Source organism: Telopea speciosissima, chromosome 10 (genome assembly GCF_018873765.1).
Source record: "Telopea speciosissima isolate NSW1024214 ecotype Mountain lineage chromosome 10, Tspe_v1, whole genome shotgun sequence".
Lineage (NCBI taxonomy): Eukaryota > Viridiplantae > Streptophyta > Magnoliopsida > Proteales > Proteaceae > Telopea > Telopea speciosissima.
In genome coordinates, this window is record NC_057925.1 from 20,560,177 (window position 1) to 20,581,359 (window position 21,183).

At 38.1% G+C, this 21,183-nt stretch overlaps 1 protein-coding gene across 3 annotated transcripts in view; it reads right to left on the reverse strand.

The window, feature by feature from the left end:
- Positions 1–19,083, reverse strand: part of LOC122642392 (protein transport protein Sec24-like At3g07100) — a 57,185-nt gene extending 38,102 nt beyond the window's left edge. For 2 of the 3 annotated variants that reach the window (XR_006330037.1, XM_043835842.1), the window contains exons 1-3: positions 18,946–19,083; positions 4,841–5,839; positions 4,594–4,732 (exon numbers count right to left, since the gene is read on the reverse strand). Coding sequence is in view for 1 of the 3 variants with exons in the window: in XM_043835842.1 (XP_043691777.1) it covers positions 4,594–4,732; positions 4,841–5,791 (1,090 nt within the window). In the remaining 2 variants the exon portion in view is untranslated. Of the gene's footprint in view, positions 1–4,593; positions 4,733–4,840; positions 5,840–18,753; positions 18,810–18,945 lie in introns of those variants that run through there. The other variant, XR_006330038.1, reaches the window with a different exon arrangement.
- Positions 19,084–21,183: the final 2,100 nt, after the last annotated feature.

Sequence of the window (21,183 nt, forward strand, 5' to 3'; positions counted from 1 at the left end):
ATCACAAAAAGGAAAAGACTATCCCAACCTACCATGTCCACCTACGCTCCCTAAGCTGGTCCCACCAACTCAAGCACCTGGTAATACATGTTCTTTCTCTGATGATCGTCTTATTGCCCTAAGGAAAGGAGTCAGAACTTGTACCAAACACCCTATTTAACTTTGTCTCCTATGAATCTTTTTTTTTTTGGGGGGGGGGTGAATGTCTCCTATGACCCTCCTACCGTGACTTTGTTTCTTCATTGTCTTCTGTATCTATTCCACAAGGTTAGAAGGAGGCTATTGCTGACCCAAAATGGAAGAATGTTGTGGTAGAAGAAACGCTGGCCTTGAAGAAGAATGACACTTGGGAGCTTGTACATTCTCCTAACGGGAAGAAACCAGTTGGATGCAAATGGGTGTTCACAGTAAAACAAAATGCAGATTGGACCATTGCTCGTTAAGGCCAGATTAGTTGTCAAGGTATTCACACAAACCTATGGCATCGATCACTAGGAGACCTTCGCTCCAGTTGCAAAAATGAACTATGTTCGAAACTTGTTATCCTGCGCTGCAAATTTTGGATGGAGTCTCCAGCAGCAAGATGTAAAGAATGCCTTCTTGAATGGCGATCTGAGGAGGTCTACATGGATGTATCTCCTGTTTTGACTCCCCTACCATAGCTGGCAAAGTCTGTCGACTCAATCTATGGGTTGAAGCAATCTTCTTGGGCATGGTTTTGGAGATTTCAGAAAGCAATGATCAAGTTGGACTACAAGCAGAGTAATGCTGACTATACCTTATTTGTCAAACACAAGGACGGGAAAGTCATTGCGCTGATTGTATATGTAGATGACATAGTACTTACCGGAGATGATGAAGTAGAAATTTCATCCCTGAAAACTCAGTTGGTAGCTGCATTTGAAACTAAGGGTCTAGGACATCTAAAGTACTTCTTAGGGATTGAAGTAGCCTGATCTAGCAAAGGGATCTTTATATCCCAACGAAAATATGTCTTAAACCTTCTTGAAGAAATTGGGATGCTTGGGTGTAAACCTATTGATTCTCCCATTGAAGTCAATCACCAACTAGGCAGCCCAGCTGGTGACTCTGTCAACAAAGAGAGGTACCAACGCCTCTTTGGAAGACTTATCTATCTCTCCCACACCAAACCAGACATTGCCTATGTTGTAGGTAATTAGCATATTTCTTCATGATCCAAAGATCACTCACCTAGAAGCAGTATATAGGATCCATCAGTATTAAAGTCAGCCCAGGGAAAGGAATCCCGTTGCCAAACAATGGAAGTCTAAAGTTGGATTTCTATACTGATGCTGACTGGGCTGGCTGTACCGACCATCTACTTTAGGTTATTGTACATTCCTAAAATAGGTTATTCAGCCTATTTTAGGATTTAAACACAATGGCACTAACAGATTTTGCAAAAAACAAAGTCCAAATAGGAGTTCACTTAGAGGGAAGCTAGGACAGACACTTGTGCCGGAAATCAGGACAGACACAAGACAAACACTTATTTATGCCTAGTATCATTTACTTAAGAGATTATTCATAAATAAGCAAATACCCCCTATTTGAATCCGATAAAAATAATTAAAAAATAAAATTCCAAAAGGAATAAAAGTCAACCCCCCAGTTCAAGAACAAAAACTGGATTTTCGGCGGTAAATGCAATTTTCAACTTTTTAATGCAGGGGTTTTTCTCAAATCTAAAAATTCCATAAATCTTAATATGGTAAAACATTGCTAAAAACCAAAAGTGCGGTAAAATATTCATTTGTTTTGATATCCAAAAAATATTTTCATTCAGAGCGATTTTGACAGCATTCACGCACACCAAATTTGGTCAAACCGACTGGTAATTCTGTCAATGTCTCCTTTACCAGTACCTAACAGCAAAGAGGATGCATCAGGCCTTGTTCCACACCAAACTACTCAAGTCTTCTCAGGTACCATCTAAACTTGGTGTTAAAGATTCTACCAATATTCATGAGTCTACTAAGGCTTGGATTCACTCCCATTGAGGCTGAGTACAGAATTGAAGCTAGCAGCTCCCTCGAATTCACCAGTGAGGCTCGGGGCCAAAGAATCAATGGAATTAACTTCGTCAATGCAAAACGAGTCAAGAAGGAAGGACGTCAAGCCCCTCAGAGGCACTCGAGGATACCATTCAATCGTGAGGTGTTTCCAATAAAGGATCGAATGCTGGATTCCAAAAGGAACATAATGGGATGTCGGTCTCATACCTCTGCTAAACAACTGCTCTTCGATCCCGATCTGCTGCCTTTGCACAACCGGCACTGGCTCTGTCGATGCTGCTGGCCTCGACCAGTCCGGGAAGTAGCAGGTCCTGTCTGACAAAACTCTTTCTATCAGTACTTGTAGATCTTTTGGGGATTAGTTCGTTTGCCATCCAGAGCCAAGTATAGTAGAAATAGGTCACCCTCAAATATCTTGATTTCGCTGAGTTGAATGTTAATGAGTTAGTGTCCCGGTAAGTTACCCGGTTCAATTAGTAGCTAGATGATTGATTAGTGAGGTGCAACAGCAAGGAAAGGCCTACTCTAATCATAAGGGTGGTCTATGATCAGCAGCAAGAAAAGGCCTACAGCTATATAAACAGGCTAACCCACCCCAGCAAGCAAGAAGCCGTGCTCTTCAGGTAGCCGGGAGTGAGCCGGACTTCAAAATTCAAGTGAAAGAGGGGTTGGAAACAGATTTTATAAAAGCTTCAACACTACATCAATGCATGATGCTATGGGATGGAGAAAAGTTCAATACCATATTCGCCGACCCTCATACGTCGAGTGTGATATGCTGCCTATTATTCCACCCATCATAGTAGCTGAATGTGAAAATTCTTCTTCTTCTGAAGAATCAAGCCTCCTTTCCTGCTCTACCTCGACCCCAACTCATCGGGCGGAAAGAGACTTTGATTTAAATCATACAGGGGCTCATGACTACTACAACCTATGGATCTTCGACGAGTTCCACGAGCCTGTCACGGACAACGGAGTGATTGGGGTCACAGGGGCGGGAACTGCCTTTGCAAATACGATGTTAAAGGTGCTCGACTGGACTAAAAAATAAAGGTATTTACAAAAAAAAAGAAATGTCCCCATAGTCCCCGTTTCTGGTGTTTCAGTCACCTTTCGATGGCTCCCTTAATGTATGTGCCAGGAAGTGTATGAAGAAGCGGGCTACTCCCCGAAAATGCCCGCCCGTAGGTTCGTTTGTCGTTGGGGCTCAACAGCAAGCGGAGGCTCGAAAGGTTTACTAGAGCAAGGGTGGTCGTAAACCAGCTCGACCGCAGGCTGGTTGTAAATCAGGTGGTCGTAGATCAACTTTTCTTGCCTGCATTCAAATTTGGTGTGCGCGAATGCCGTCAAAATCGCTCTGAATGAAAATATTTTTTTGGACATCAAAACAAATTAATATTTTACCGCACTTTTAGATTTTAGCAATGTTTTACCATATTAAGATTTAAGGAATTTTTAAATTTGAGAAAAACCCCATTATTAGAAAGTTGAAAATTGCACCTACAGCCGAAAATCCAGTTTTTGTTCTTGAAATGGGGGGTTAACTTTTGTTCCTTTTGGAATTTGATTTTTTAACTATTTTTATTGGATTCAAATAGGGTTATTTGCTTATTTATGAATGAATCTTAAGTAAATGATAATGGTACTTGAGATAAATGAGGTGGTTCAATCAGGTTGAGGTCGAAAACTCCTAAGTTTCGTCGAGTTTCGATGGGGACAAGTGAATTTCTATGGGCAGTTCAGGTTGAAACTTGCAAAAATATGGCCAAAACATGTTGAAACCTGTCGAAACCAGGTACAAATTGGTACCGCATATCAGTTTCGTCTCGGTTTCTTGCGAAACCAAGATATCTCAAGTTTCGACCAAGATTTAGAACCACGATTGTGGATGAGAGAAAGTAAGAGTTTTTGTGGATAGGAGCATTTTGCAATTGTACCTAGAAGTAGGGAAGTTTTTGTCTGATGCATCAGATAAGTTTGAAAGGCATTAATCTCGTCGAGCATGGCAAGATACTTATAATTTTTATGAAGTTTAGAAGGAGCATTTTGCAGTTGTACCAAAAAATAGGGAAGTTTTTGTCTGACGCATCAGATAAGTTTGAAAGTCATTAATCTCGTCGAGCATGGCGAGATACTTATAATTTTTATGAATTTTATAGTTATGATCTGTACAAAAACATGCATTGATACTATCCATGTATGTATGCATCTACTATTTTTGTATGTGAGTGTACAGATTATGCAGGCAAAAATGGAGACAGAAATTGGACCGAAAAATATGACATACTTGCATATGGAATATAAAAAGCATATCTTTAGAACTAATTGATTATGCAAGGAAAATTATAGACGTGACTATGTAGGGAAATTACAGATATGATTCATCTATAAGATGATGAATGAAAGCAACATACTATTAGTAAATCATATTCTATAAAAAGCTATATACTAGAAAAGAGAGGAAAAAGGGGGTGAGGGACTATGCACTACTAGAGACATGTCAGTTCACTGTGGACAAATTTTACTTCTCAGAGCAGATTCTTGATTTGTAATATACCATCATTGAGCAAAGCACAGATGTTGCAGCGCCACTTTCTACCCCCATCAGTAAATGTAACATAGGGATTGACATATGTACGACATCTTCTACATCGAACTATTCCCATTGGTCCAAAATTAACTGTAGGCACTTCCTCCTGAATAATACAAACAGTTAATAAGTAAATAAATTACAGACAAGATAAAGAACTGTATCATCATATCTTCCAATCAACATATCTGGATTGAGTACTATTGTTACTGACCCCATCAGGAGCTTCAGCAAGCGGATGAACTACTGCTCCTAGAGGCAAGTGCCACCTAGAAAACAATGATTGGGAGTTCGGTATTCCACTGGTTGTAAGCCTTATATATCTTGGATGGCAATTTAAGGGGTACATCTTAACAAAGGACTCTGGCTCTACATCACCATCCAAAGGCCTGGGGAATGCTTTAAAATTGAGTGCTGGGTCACTTGCTCCCGGAGCAGATCCAAAAGAAAGTGACTGGAACTCCTCCACTAATCCTTGAATGGGACCCACAGGAAGCACTGCACCGGGGTGTTGCATTTGTTCCCTTAGATTAAGACCCATCGGAGCTGTTACAGGCGGCGGTGGTATATAAGCTCCTGGTTGAGCAAAAAATGGAGGCCGAGGAGAAGGAACTTGTGAAGCTGGATTAGCTTGCACATTGGAATATCCATGCAGAGAAGGCTGCAAATTTGCTCTGGAAGCAGGAAACGAGGACTCTAATGAAGAGAGGGGCACATTCCCTCTTGGTGGTGTAAAAGGTACATTTTGAGCAGGAGGTCCCATAGGCACTAAAGGAATCTGGGGTTGTGGATGGAAAGAAACAGGTGGAGGTGGAGGCAAAATTTGTTGACCTGCAGAAGGAAGAATCGATGGGGAAAACACTGGCTGCCCAGCAGGTGGACCATATGAGGGAGGTATTGATTGAGCTGAAGGAGGCAATTGTGGTGTTGGAAAACGCTGAGAAGAACCAACATCCTGTGGGACATAAGAAGATGGTGGAGAATACATAGATGGACCATTAATTCTAGCTGGTGGTGAAGCTCTATAACCAGAAGCCTCAGATCCAACCACTGGACCGGAGGATAAAAAGGGCATCGTTGTTGGAGGAGCAGCTGCAAAGGGAGAGGCAGCAGGTCTTCCTGGGAAATTTGGTGGTCCAGTCTTATCATTTGCCATCGGTTGCATTGTACTCACTTGATCTCCTATAATGAGTTACAGTTCCATGTGCCAAGCCTGCTACAGCCAAATATTTCAATTGTATAATTAGAGAATAAGAAAGAAAGAGAATATAATATACTAAAGAGTTGTGCCACCTTGAGTGATTGGAGGACAAAATTTTCATCCTTCATGAGTCTAGAAGCAACACGTGCAGATAAGATCTAAAAAAAGCTGAGAATTTTGCAGTGTTTTCAAATTCATTCTCTAACCCTGGCTATTCAATATACACTTGCCATCATTCCATACATGAGATAACAGAGATTTCATCCTCAGGTCAGTCATTATATTTTTCACACACCCAAACAGCACAAATATTTAAAATACTAGAAACAACTAGCATTTAACATTGTCAGACTGGAGGAAAGATATTTTCTTTCATATTTATGAGAATTTCAGTGAAACTAATTAGAACAAGCAACTGAGCTTTGACCTTGAAGAGAGTATTAGGCATCGAGATCACAAGAATCGAAGTAAATACAAAGAGGGAAGAGGCCACAGCACAACTCCATTCTAGAAACACCATTCTTGACAAGAGAATCAGCTACCTTGCCAACCTAAGCATCCAAAGGGAGAAGATTTTCAGAATCGAGGCTAAGGCCTGCTAACTCTCCAACAATCAAGATTCAAAATTTTTTGATTTTGACCCTCGCCAAAACCAAAATGTTTGATGAAATGGTTGAAATTCCAACAAAATTTGGTCCATTTCTGTGGAAATTTCAAAATGTCCATTCCAATGGCCAAAAACCTGAAATTTCGGTTTGAAACTTCAAGGGTTGCCTATTTAAGCATGTTTACATATGTTTGAAACATTAGATTGAAAAAGAAAAACACCCAAAGTGGTACTTTACCTTCAGACCCTAGAACATATGATGGCCATGTCATCCTCTGCCTGAAGAGTCTCCCAAAGTCCATCAAAGCAGCCCCATAGGTGGGAAATTTAGCCAAATGATGATTCAAATCCCCCCAAATGTTGAATTGGATACATCAAGTCGACCACCAAGCCTTGATTCAGCAACAAAATGAAGGATTTTGCCCCAAAAAAAAAATGGTTTTCTAGCAATCTGGAGTCTCAAGCCAAAGGGAGTAAAAAAATGAGCATCCCAGTGCATGAGGCTCCCGCTACTGCAGGGTCTGGGAGGGGCAAATGTACGCAGCCTTATCCCCTGCTTCGCAAGAGAGGCTGTTTCCCAGTTTCGAACCCGCAACCAATAGGTTGCAAAAGTTACACAGATATATGTTAGAAACTCTGACTGACAGAGAAGTTCAATTCCATCTAAGACTAAACTTTGACCTTGCACATTTTCTCAGGACTGAAGACGGAAAATTTTAATCTCTGGCAAAGAACCAAGGGGGAAAAGAAGAAGAGTTAACTGGAGAAGCTATCCATGTACAAAAAACCAAACTCTCTTAATTGCAAATGTGATGACAAATTGGAAGGACTAAAGTTGAAGATGACAATGTTATATCTGATTAGTTCAAAACCAACTTAGTCATCTTCCAAAATAAATTAAAAGTGCAACTTGAAACTACAGTTTTAGGTGCATCAGTACACATCTTTTTCCTTTACCATTTTGTGGCTGAGTATACTAAAGAGATATAGCTGGCACAACAAAGTGGGCATACCAGTATCCAACCCAACTCTTCCCAAGTCAGTGACCTGTTATAAGGCCTTTCACACTAAGGAGGAAGAAAGCTGAGGTGGGGAAGTTCCTTCCTGGGAGTTTCTTCTGCCTTAGTCTCAAGCCAAAGAGACTGAAAGCTCAAAATTTCGACGAAATTCCGTGAAAATTTATCGTAACTTTGCTTTTATATATGAGTCAATGTTTGAAATTTTGCTGAAATGAGTCGAAATTTCATTGAAATCTGGACTTTCCGGTGTTTCTCTTAGAATTTTGTATCGATTAATGTTGCAACTGAGTTATTTCACTGAAATTTTGACATTTTGGTCAAAATTTTGAATCACGCCAACAATATAGCATTTTCATTAACTGAACCGTCCTAAAACAATACCAAATACTTGTCAAACAACAACCCATGGATTAGAAGAGAGAGATGTCATCTCAGTCCCAGGAAGAAAACAATAATCTTTGCTCCAATAATCTCAATCTGCCTCTAGACCTTTAAAAGCATAGATTCCAAACTGTTCTTGGAAAAACCACCTATTCTGAATGTGTTTGTGTTCTTAGAGCAAGCATGAAATTGAGTCAATGGATAAGAGGATTATGACACTATAATATAAGCTGGTGCTGTAAAAAGCTGCACCATAAATACTCGTCCTGATGTGAAACTGTTTTAAGATCCTACCTATTTGATTACTAGACCCAAAGAATCAATGAAATCAAGAGCAGGGCTACAAATCAATTCAGAAATAATGTGTACAGGATCGGTTGATGGAATAAGGAAATTATATAATTATATAATTATTTATCAAGAATAATCAAAACTATTTCAGAAACTGGACAGAACTCACCAAGAAGTTGAACATAAGCTGAAACATAATATGTTAACAAAAAAAACAGCAGAAAAGCGAGCAATCCAACAACACCACAGCAATAAAAATGCCCAAACAAGTATATCTATTACCAAGGAAATGACTTTATTCTTTTATCAGCCCCCTATACATACCCCTATACCCAGCTTGGAGCCTAGATTTATAAAAGTAAAAATACTTTATTCTTTTATAAATGTTCTCATAATTCCAGTTTGCTTAAAGTAACCTTGACTTCTAATTCCATGTTTCTATTCAGGTTTTTCATGGTCCAGTGGAGCAATACTAGCTGAAGTATACGAGGGCAAGCCAAGCTCCTCCTTTTTATTTTTTCCCGGAATTAACTGGTTATTAACTGTGACTAATGACCAATCCTCACCGCCTTATACCAATATGTTTGTAAGCATCCCACCATACAAATTTAAGACGATAAAAGGCACTTTCTCACTCCATTGCAACTTATCTTGAGTGATAACTATTTTAGAGAACTCCCATCATTTGATTCAGCGAACTGTTAGGCACAATCATCTTTTGATTCAGCAAACTGTTAAGACAAAATCATCTTTTGATTCAGAAATGGTCAATGGGTTTTTTATGCAATGGGCTTCTTTAATAGACCTATATTATGGATAGTAATTAAGGCCACAAGTTTTAGAGTATAATTCAGAATACCTTATAATTTCTATTTTCTATTACTTAGTAAATCTAGGCTAGCTGGAGTTTATTTTAAGTTACTATTTTGCTGCAGTTTATTTTAGTTTTCTATTGCTGGTAGTATTGTTTTAGACTATTTTAGTTTCTTTTTTTTTTCCCTAAGTGAACTAAGAGTTTCACTACACAAGCTTTTTATTTTTGAATAGATTTTGTACCCCTGCCATTGGAAGCATACGAATTTGATGAATAAAATTTTGAGATTTCCTCCCTGCTATGCTATTTGAATTCATGGCTGATGCAGTTGCACTTCCATGGCTGGACCGGCTGGACCGGCTGGACCCAGACTGAGAAGAACCATGTCCAAACCTGGGTTTTTAGTTAAGTATTAGAGTTACTTTTGTAATTTATTTTTATTATTATTTTATTCCTGTTGTTAGCTCGTAGGAGTAGATTACGAGTAGCAAAAGTTTTGAGTCTATTTATATGCTTGAAATCCATCGATTAAGAGGTTTTGGGAATGAAAATTTATTTGGTGTGATATATGCTGGTGCCATGAGAACCTGGTTCGATTGGTGATACCCCCTCCTCCATGGTTACTTACTTCTCTTGTTCCGATTCATTCTTCTTCATATCAGGTCTCTTCACTTCCTTAGTTCTTCCCTCGTTCTTCACCTTTGTTCCTTATTTTCGTATTCATTTTAATTCCCTGTTACAAGCGTTTGTTTAACCAAGCAGTGTTCTGTTCTGGGAGATACTTGCAGCCCAAGTCTATTGGATCGAATTCTATCGATCCTACTCCTTTCACCTTGAGATTTTGTGTAAAGGTTATGCTCCTATAGGCGACATAGTCTGTCCAATTTAAGCCCGTAAGAGTCTTCCTTGGCAGAGAGATGAATCATTCTTTCAGTCATTAAATATTATTACTTTGCTTGTTATTTGAGTGCTTGTTGAAAAGATTCCATAGTTGTAAGGGTTGGGAATCTCTGCCTTGAATCTTGTTTGGATTGGATACCTATTGAGAGAGATATCCCACCTGAAACCAGTTAAGATTTTCTGATGGCTTGTGTGTAACATGGGAAAGAAGGTACCAGGTTATGGATTTACAACGGACAACAAACTGTTTGATTTAGACAAAATCCCTTCTATCCTGGTTCTCTTATATTTCACTCCTTATTCTGAAATTAAATTCCAGATTCATCCTTTCTTCAAAATTTTAATTACCTTTACATCACTGACTCTGTTTCTTGCTCAAAGAGGTCCTAAACTATTCCCAAAAATTACGAAACTGACACAACTTCATAATTGGATTTTAATCCCTTTGGTGGGCCCATAACAACCCAAATTAGTGTTTCGTAACGTGGGGTTGCATTAATTGGTATCAAAGCCAAAATTCTTACAGTTGTTCTAACTATGATAGGACCCCCTCACATCACCAACACTGAGTAGTACAAGCTATATCAGGAAGGGCATGGCACATTCCGAACCTAGATGTTAGGAAAATTCAAAAGTCATAGCAGCTCTCACTTCCAAGATGGATTTAACTTTGGACAGTCTAAATATCAACAGAAGAGATCAAGCAGGACCGTGATATACTAGTTCCTCAGTTTGCTACTCTACAGCTTATAGATACGCCTCTGAGACCACCACTAGAGCCAGTTATTCGCAAAGACATCACACGACGACAGTTCATAGATAGGGATTATGACATCAAGGTGGAGATTCCGAAGCTCAATGTTGGAACAGAACCTGAAGTTTTCCTGACTAGTTGACCAAGGTTGAGACGATTTTTGCCTAAAAGCCCTTCCCGGGTGACAATAAATGCAAGCATATCCTCACCAAATTCACTAGGTATGCATGTTCATGGTGAGATGATGTGCTACAGTCGAGATTTATCAGACGATTTGGACCCATTTGTTACTCTTAATTTTGAGAAGATGCTTTTCCACCAAAGGCAGTAAAGATGTTGATACCTAAACCATAAGATTCAGACTCAAGGAGACAGATCAACAACAGATATTGAGGTATATCAATAGGCTGAATACAGAGATCCGATTAGAGCTTGCTTATAGGGATTTTAGATTGGTCAATGTGACAGCTGCAAATTCCAAGACAGCCAAAGAAAAGTACAACTACTTGAAGGACATACTCAAGACTTCTTTAGCTTACAGGCCTGCACCCAAAACTAAAGAAAGAAAAGCTGCACCCTATAAGGTTAAGAAGCCAGAGGTCTCCAAGGGTAATAAGTGGTTGATAAACATTGGGTTCACAATTGGGGCAAGAAAGGTCACTTCGACAACAAGTGTCCAAACAAGACCCATTCTCTGACTATGATTGAGAAATTGTTGGAAAATACAGACAACAAAGATGACATTGAGATTTTTGAACCTGTTCCTCCTGATCCAGATGATGAACTAATGTAAGGTCAATTTACAAGTAAACTAACTTCAAATTACCCATAATACCATAAGTTCCAATGAGTAGACAACCCCCCTAACCGCAGGTCAGTCAAGGCTAGCAAACCAGAAATAGAAAGTATCACAGTTCACCAATATCCCACCAGAAAATGGACCTCAAATTCTGATCAAGTCTAGGCCTAGTTAGGAAGGGCTAGCCCTTCAATTTTGGGCCTGTTCTGATGGTTAAATATGGAGATAGATGCTGGTTACAGAAATAGAATGAAATTACAAGATGACAAGTAACAGACAAACCAGCCAGTAGAATGGTCTCAAACTTGGTTCGTAAATAAGCCTCAGTGACAGAAAACAATTCCCCAAATCCTAGCTGATTCTGATCAGTAGTTGAAGAGATACGCCCTCTTCAAGTTGTGGCAGCAATAGACTTTAAACAACCCCAGCCGATTGTATAGAACAAGGGAAAAGTCAATGGCTTCTGGTGCTTGATCAGCAAGACCTCATCAGGGATCAACATGGCAATTGAATGGAGCCCTTGGGTGGTTAACTGAACCTCGGAGTAGCAGCACAATAAAGCCTCTGGTTGCTGACATAGAGTAGAGCAGAACAGCAGCACAAAAGTAGGAAGGTAAGCTATCCACAGGGTTCTGGACCTTCAGAGCCAGCAAGTAAACTTCCAGTAGCAACTAAGGTTGATAGTAGCCTTCAATTGATCAGAGAACTCCAATAAAAGGCCATGGTTGTAGGTTGCAGACTAAAAAAACAAAATTAAAAGTAGGGGAAAGAGAAGAGAGATCAATGGGAAGAAGGGAAGGGGATAGGGGGCTTCCTCAGCCTGAGCATCTCACTCTTCTCAGCCTCTTACAGGACAATGCATTGCAAAACAGCAACATAACTTCATTTTTTTAAATCGAGGGGGACTCCCTCTGGAGGCTATTACACTATATAGGACTTAGTTTCCAAAATTAAAACTTGAAAAACTTGCTGCCTAAGTAACTCTAACTTGTTTGTTAGACAACTATTACAAGTACACAAATAAAAAGAAACAAAATAGAAACCAAATCTCCTTATTGCTAGTACATGAAATAGAAAGACCGAAATTAGAAACTACCTAAGATTCTATTGCAATGAAATAAAACCTACCTTATGAAACTAAAAATAGAAACTAAACTATGGCAGCATTAGGATAGAATATTTCTCCACTTGATATTTTCAATGTGGCCCACAAGGGCTGTGACACTGTTCATTTGAACAAAGGTTTGGTCTTCTCTTCTTCGTGTTTCGATTTACATCATGACCCTGATTATGGTCTTGATGAAGAGGTTGAATGTTACGCACGCGGAAGTGAAGAGAGAAAATAGGTGACAGAAAGAAGAGATAACGTAGGATAGTATGATAGGGTTGGTCTTACGGGCGAAGCATGACACCTTGGTTTTACTGAGGAAGCCGGACCTCCTGTCTCAGAGAGAAAACATAGGAACCAATTACATTCAAAATCTATTCATTGTCCTTCAATTATCTATATAAATAAGAATTACAAGTAGTTAAAACTACTCAACCCACTACTACAATAACTTCCCACTAAGAGTCAATATATAGTCCTATTAAGACTCAACTTTACGTACAATGCTTAATAAATAACTACAAAATAATGATAAATAACAATATAATATTATACTCTTTACGCACGAAACATTGAAGCTAACTAATCTAGTCTGGAAAGCCATCTCTTTCGATGGCTCATCCAAGCTCAGTTTTATCCCTCATAGATCCATTATTGATACCCCAAGGAACAGGAATATCATTGTGTCTTGGAGTCTTGATCTTTCTATTTTGTAGGCCCCACCTCTGCAAAGGTTGGCTCTCGGCTGCCCCCCCTTTCTCTCTCCCCCTCTCCTCTTTGTATATCCCCTCCCCCCGTTTTTCCTGCCCCCTCCTGGGGTTCGGTAATATATTATATTCACCAAAAAAACCTTATCTAGTCTTGCTTTATTAGGTTTGGAGACCTAGACTGAGAAGAACCAGGTCTAAACCTGAATGTTGATCCACTAGAGACATTTAGAAGTTTTTTTATATAATTATTGGGGTTACTTTTGTAATTTCATTTTATTATCATTTTATTAAAAAGTGGGATTTTCTGCCTAAGATATTCATCAGAAAATCTCACTTTTTCTCTTATGTCTTGATCTGATTTCCTGTTCTAAGTTTTTATACCAATTATCCTTATTAGTTATGGTTTCTTCTTCAAAGTCTGACCTCCTTTTACCAATCCTACTACATCCCCAGTTCCTGATATCAGAAATCTGTCTAGAATCCTCATATCTCCTTATTAGTTATGGTTTCTTCTTCAAATCGTAACCTCCTTTTCATAGTTTTGTTACACCCCCAATTCCTGATACCAGAAATCTGTCTAGAATCATAGTTTTGGTTTTCAAATTATACAATTCCTATCACAAAATCTAATTCATCTGTTTCTAATTTCCAGGATTTTCTGTTTATTTCTGTTACTGTGATAAGATATCAAAACCAGTTTTTGTTATACCTATTTTCACAATGATTCCACCCTTTTAATCCGTCCATAATCCTTGCAGAATCCATTGCCCAAAGCTAGGTTTTGACCATTGTCTATGGAGTCCTGGGTATGCACACTTACATTTGTTATCCTACTGTTGCTTGCCTCCACGATTAGCCCTGCAATCAGAAGTCAGACCCATCCAACTTAATGGAAGTTGAGAAGATGTATATGATACCTAACAAATTGTTGTTTATAGGCTTCACATCCAAGGTTTAAAGTATCGGTATAGGGTATCATATCAGATGGATGATTTTAAGAGATGTATCATATCTTATCGAAGAGAGACAAGATATGCTAGATATGTATGGAAATGGTCAAGAAACGTATGGAAATGCTTAGGATATATGCAAAATACAGTTTTGAAGCATAAAACATAATAAATAAGTAATATGTAAATATATCATGTATAAAAAAAATAAAAATAAAAACAAAGTACGACGAAACAAGAACATTCAATTGATTATATATAAAGGATTAGGTTTCTTAAATGTACTAATACCAAAAAAAACTTAAGGTTACATATCGGTACCTTAAAGATACGATATGTATCGGTTAGTATCGGCGGATACAAAAGGATACTTAAAACCTTGCCCTCGTCAGCAAAATGAAGGAAAATTTTTAAGCCGGATCAAGTTTCGGATTGCAATTTCAGACGCTGATTTTGGAATGGGGTGATCTACACTGATGGCAGGAAAGCTATAATCATTGTTTTGTATGAACTCTACGCATTTATCCATATCGCCAGCAAACAGGGGGGAAAATGCATCAACTAAAAATTAAGGGATGGAGGATGTGGGCTGAGTTGCAATTATGACCAAGAAAAGGCATATGGCAACATGGTGTGGCTGTGGGAATTCCTTTGGAAGGTGATGGCAATTAGCTTGTATAAATTTGGAATATGGCTGCCCATAACCAATTCTTCAATAAACAGTCTACCCACCAAATCCAATCATAGATCTGAACCTAGACATCAGAGCATCTCAAGCTTAAAACCATATTCTTTCTTCTTCAGACTGCCAATATCCCTGTTTTTGATAATTAAAAATGGAATGGTCACTGAAACGGTCAGGGAAAATATGTGTCGTTCCAACATCCTGAACAGTTTCCCAGCCTTTCTATGATGGTAGTGAAAAAGCAAAGATTAAAATAAAAAAAGGTGTACCCAGTGCAGGAGGCTCCCGCCCTGTGGGGTCTGGAGAGGGTCATAATGTACGCAGCCTTTTATGATGGTAGTGAAAAAGCAAAGTCAAAAAATAGAAGACATATATAAAAGGGAAAAGGCAGGGAGAGTGAAGGGGACAAAGGGAGAAATCAGAGGCGAGAGAGAAGAGAGAATCGATCAGAATAGAAGACAATTATATGGATAGAATGAGACAGAGATGAGAGAAAGGAGTCTAACAGAGAGAATAAAGAAATCGAGTCAGAGCAAGTGAGCAGAAGAATAATTAGAAATATGAGAAAGAGACATCTGGCCCCGGCAAGATTACCGTAAGCCTGTAATTCTAGCAAAGGAATGACTAATTAAGGAGCGGGGTCCTTGTCCCCAACAATAGTTATTAGTGTCAGGCTGAACCAACATAGAAATAGCATCCACACCAACCTGTTCTTCTGACAAAGACAACAAAAAACAACAAACAATTGTTCTTTGAAAATGCTGGCCATGTTCAAATCGAGGGAGGTCATCTAAGCATGGGTTTTGATGAACAGTTTTCTTTTTAAGATTTGAGTCACTCTTATGGGTTATTCCGATCACTTTTCTTTGGGATGATTCTAGACAAGTCAAAAATTGTCCTTTAGTGCCATTTTGGAGCCATTGAAAGCTTACTCAGTTAACATTCTAATAAGACAAATAACATCTGATCTCAATATGGTCTGGGAAAGTTTTGACCAATTCACTAATAGGGTGCCCATTTGAAGAATTTTGATTCAATTAGGAACTTGATGTACAACCTATTTTTATGTAACAATTTCATTTGTCCAGTGAATAAGTTATGCACCCATATGAGGTGCTAAAGTTGTACTGTAATAGTCCAAATTTAGTAAGTTGAAGTCTTAGGTTTAAAATCAGGAAGTGATTTCTATAATTCGTTTTCGGTAACTTAGCTGGGTTGATTACTTTATAAATTCTGTTTTTATTTCTTTAAATGAGTACAACAACAACAACTAAGCCTTATCCCAACAAAATGGGGTCAGCTACATGGATCCTTACCCTCCAATCAGCTCTATTTGAAATCATACTTGATACAAGGCCTAAGCTATGCAGGTCTTTCCTTACTTCTCCTAAGGTCACTTTAGGTCTACCCTGACTCTTTTAGTTCCTTCAATCTGAATCAAATCACTCCTTCATACTGGAGCATCTAAAAGGCCTCCGTCGACCATGGCCATGCCACCTCTAATTAGAAAGTAGGGAAAAACTAAGCCTAAGTATGTAATTACTAATCTGAAAGGATCTTAGCCCATATAGTTCTCGTTCTTTTCCCTTCATCTTCTTTCTCTTTTATTTTCCACTGTTGCAAAGTAAATTCACTTTCAAGTTTATACCCTAGAATCAAGGAGAAATTAGTGTCAGGCATGATCATAGTAAGTAAATATGGGTACAGCAAAAAAAGGGAAGTATGTATTAAAAGGACCTTGACTTCAATAATACTTCTAAAATATCGTCGTAAACACATGCATGGCAATAGTATGGTACGCATTTTATACCTGTTTAATACGGTTCCTCTTTAAAAATCCATGAGCAAAAATACGGCATATATTCACTATGCAGCAAGCATGTACATCGCTCAACAAACAGAATAATAGCATGTAAAACACACATTTATCAAATGGAAAACCTCCCCACTGAAATAAACTCAATATAATAGCTGGGGATGAACACTTGGCACTCAGCACATTAGATCTGGTCAGTGTTGCTTACGTTAGTCTCCTTACGCAGTAAGAGTGTAATACCAAGGTCATTGATAGCTCTGAACTATGGTATAGTGATCTAAACTTCTACTGCTCCGATTTTAAAACTAGATTGCTTCCTCGCATCCGTCATTAAACTTCTCTCTAATTATTCATTTGTTCTGTAAGCAAGCATGTACATCACTCAACAAACAGAATAGTAGCATGTAAAACACAAATTTACCAAAAGGAAAATCTCCCCACTGAAATAAATGCAATATAATAGCTGGGGATGAACACTTAGCACTCAGCACATTAGATCTGGTCAGTGTTGCTTATGTTAGCCTCCTTAAGCAGAAAGAGTGTAACACCAATGTCATTGATAGCTCTGAACTATGGTATAGTAATCTAAACTTCTACTGCTCCGCTTTTAAAACTAGACTGATCAGTTTCTTATGTTGAGCTTCGAAGCAAACTCAATTATTCCCATAAAATACATGAATTATTCCGTATCTTTGGAAATATAAAGAAACAAAAAAACATTTTTTCAACCATTCGTTACAGTAAGCTTATTATATGCATATTTACTAACTATGGGCATGATAACTTTGCGGAACAATTTCCAGTATTGCCACCTAGAAACCCTAATGCAAGAATTTCCAGTAATAGGGGGACTTTTAATTTCTCTAAACAGAGGATATTTGCTCTCCTAATTCACTTACCGATTGACACATTTCAATCTCCGAGAATATTCTAGTGACAGATACCATAGTCATATATCATCGCTCTATTACCGCTTCCATTTTACTAATTCAAGCCAGGGAGGAGAGACTAGAACTGTCACAATAATGCCACTGATCCCTTTCTAATTTCTCCAGTTACAGCCTCTAGGTGTTCATTTTAGAATGTTTTCTAGATACTAGTTTTTATTCCATGTTTCATCGACAATCTAGTGCTTTATTCTAATTACTTTTTATTGCAAGAATTTGTGATTATGGTTTTGATCATTGATTATTTATGTGATTACCCAGTGAACACAAGCACCAAGTTTTGACAAAAGCTCAGAATACTTTTAATTAGACTCTAAAAATCATAAGAAGCATGCAAACAACAAAGATTCTCTAGGGTTTAACAGTGGTTGTAAATGGTGCAGTGCTGGTGGCAGTTGAGCACCTCTATAGGGTTTCTCATAGTGGGTCTCAAGTCCCAAACCAGTAAGAAAATCCAATATAAACTCAAACAGCCGTCAGTCAAGTGCTCTAATTTATGTCACATCCAGATAATATCTTATTAATGATTCTTCACTGTGCTATTGCTTTTGCTTTTGTGTAGTTGTTATTGCCACTGCGCCTTTTCTTTAATTTATTCTGGTTTATGTTTGAATTGTTCTTATTTCTCCAAATGATATGTCAGTATCTCAAGGGTTGATTCAATTTTCTCATCCTCCCCTTTCCCTCCCCAATTTGTGAGGGAAAATAATAATTTTTTTTTATTGGTTTCAGATAAATATGTATCCTGTTAAAGCTAATAACTACAAATATGTTACCCAAATTACATCAGGATAAAATTCTGCACTCTTTGAGAAAAATTTTGAATACATTCAATACCCTACCCAACCTCGTTTTGCATCGACTCCCCAAATTGTTAAAAGGATACTACATATGTAGAAAGCATTATTGAATCATACCCTCCTCTCCCTTAATTCCTGATGTATCAATAATCTGTTAATCGTTCTTGCATATCAAGAATTCACCAGTATTTCTGAAATTTTGCAATTTCAACTTAGACCGCAATGATAAAACCCTACCAGACTACTTTGCCCCGAAAGATTTTTCAGCAAAATAATTCAACAAAAGAAAAAGAGTTAATAGATGAATAAGAGAGATACAGGTGTAGATTGGCAAAGAACTCTTACGTGGATTAAGAAGGAGGTCTACAGAATGAGCAGTAGCGAATTAGTAGAAACAGAAGAGAAAATTTAACCAGAATCAATGGCAGTCGAAGAAGTAAATCTAGAGAGGAAAAAACAGAACTGAATTTGAAGCAGAAGGCCTCGTCGTTTTATAACAAAGCGAATAACATGACAAACGAAGAGATCGAAACTAACCTTTAGGGAGATCGATAGGAAGCTTAAGAAGCTGGAATGAAATCGAGTGATTCTTGATCCATCAAGCTTTGCTGAAATTGCTATTTTGCGTTCAACTCGCGAGATTTAACTATTTGGACGAGAAGGGGAAGTTTGTAATTTTTATACTACCCCTTTAATTAACTTTACTTTTTCAGAGAGTCGCTATTCAGAGTAACGTGGGCAGACGTTACTGAGTCCGTGTCCTGGGCTTAGATTGGGTTTGCTAAGTCCGAGCCCAATTTGGTTTAGTTGTATGTTTAGGGGAAGCGCCGCTCCCTTCTTTCCGCCGCCGCCTCTCGTCTTGTGGCTGGGGACAGGAACTGTGGGACACCAGCTTGGGATTGGATCCTCTAGGCTGCCCGTTCTGCCTGTGCTGCGCAAACACAGGGCGCACACAAAGATCACCTTACCCCTGCCCTAGCACCTTGCCCGAGTGGGGGTAAAGCGGTCTTGCACACGGCCTTGTGTTTTCGCAACACAGGCAGGACGGGCAGCTGCACCGTAGAGAATCTGGATCCTACCAACTTGACCACCCTCTTGGGCCGTCATACCTAGTGGTAAGAGTGTGAAATGGTTTGGTTTCGGTGTAATCGGTTTGGTTTGGTGTAAGGATTTTGAGGTGAAATTAGAACCGAACCGTATATTAAACGATTTTATTTATTGAAACCCAAACCATTTAGTAAATGATTTTGGTTTCTCGGTTTTTAAACGGTTTCGATTTATTGGGCCTAAATGGTTTTGGTCACGATTTAAGATACTTGGTTTCTAAACAATTTGCCCTTTTTACATCAAATTTAATGCTTGTTGAACGTACTCAACAAGCCGCATTAAAAAGGATATGATTCTAATTTATAGAAAAGCCAAATATTCATTGTAACATTGAATACTATTATACTAATGTATTTGAATAAATTCAACCCAATTATTTTATTACAAATTTCACATATACACTTATATCAACCATAGTTAGTAAATATGTGTATTATACGCATATTCAAACGTATGAATAAAAAAAAACTCCATATTGTGTATAATACTTTAGAATCGATAAAATACATATATTTTAAGGGTCGTCGTATGATACTCGAATAAAACACATATAATACGTATATAATACTTTTACATATATATTAAAAAAAAAAACTAAAATCTCTCTTAACCGTTAAACCAATTCTTAATACTAACCGTTAGATTAAAAAAAACCTAAAATCTACCAAACCCTCATCTCCTCTCCAGCGGAAAACCAAACCTCTAGCGGCTGGTTCCCCTTCTCCATTCCTCTCTCTCTTCTTCCTCTTCTTGCATTCTGCCGACGATTGCAGTGGTGGTTCTTGCATTCGTCAAGCCGACGATTGCAGCGGTGCACTTGAAGCGACAATTCTTCAGGTATTTTTCAGAAACCTTTTCCCCTCCATTCTATGGAGGGGAATCGTAGGGAGGGCTTAGAAATTGAAGCCCAATAACAACACAAGACAACTCGTTCAGTTTTTTTCAAGAAACCCAACCAAACGAAACATATACAATCTGTGAGAATTCAAAGCTTTTCTTAGCCAAAAACTCCATGACTGTAGATTCAAAACCATCCATTCTTTCTGTTTCTGATGGTCAAAGAGACAGACTTTGGGATTTATTAAAGTCCAAAACCCGTGAAGCATGAAATAAACTCAGATTTAGTTAATATTTAATAACAAAACTCAATTTAGCAGCAGAACTGAAATCTAAAATTAGAAATTGAAAATAGAATCTGAAACTAGAGATGAAATTAGAAAGAAAAATATAAGAGAGGGGGGGAAGGGAGAGAATGTTGCGGGAGAGACGTTTATCTTGTTCCAGAGATAGCAAGATTTTATGAATGAAGAGAAGTCATGTTATCTTACTTCTTGTTTGGTACATAAAAGCTAAAAAGACTCTTTATAATTATAAACAATATTTATTTCAATCATCCCTTTTGATTGGTCATTCTAATCCCTACAATAAAGAATATAATGAATCTAGGCTTGTTAACCAATCAAACTATGTATTTAGGCACATCAGTAAATGCTTTTATTGTGTTTATTAGGTGTATATGTCTATTGCATAATGAATATATGCCGTATTTTTGTTCCCGGATTTTTACATAGCAACCGTATTATATACGCATCTTGTATTATTATTGTACCGTATTATTATACCATATTTTTGAAAAGTATTATTCTTTATCAGATAGTCCATTTGATC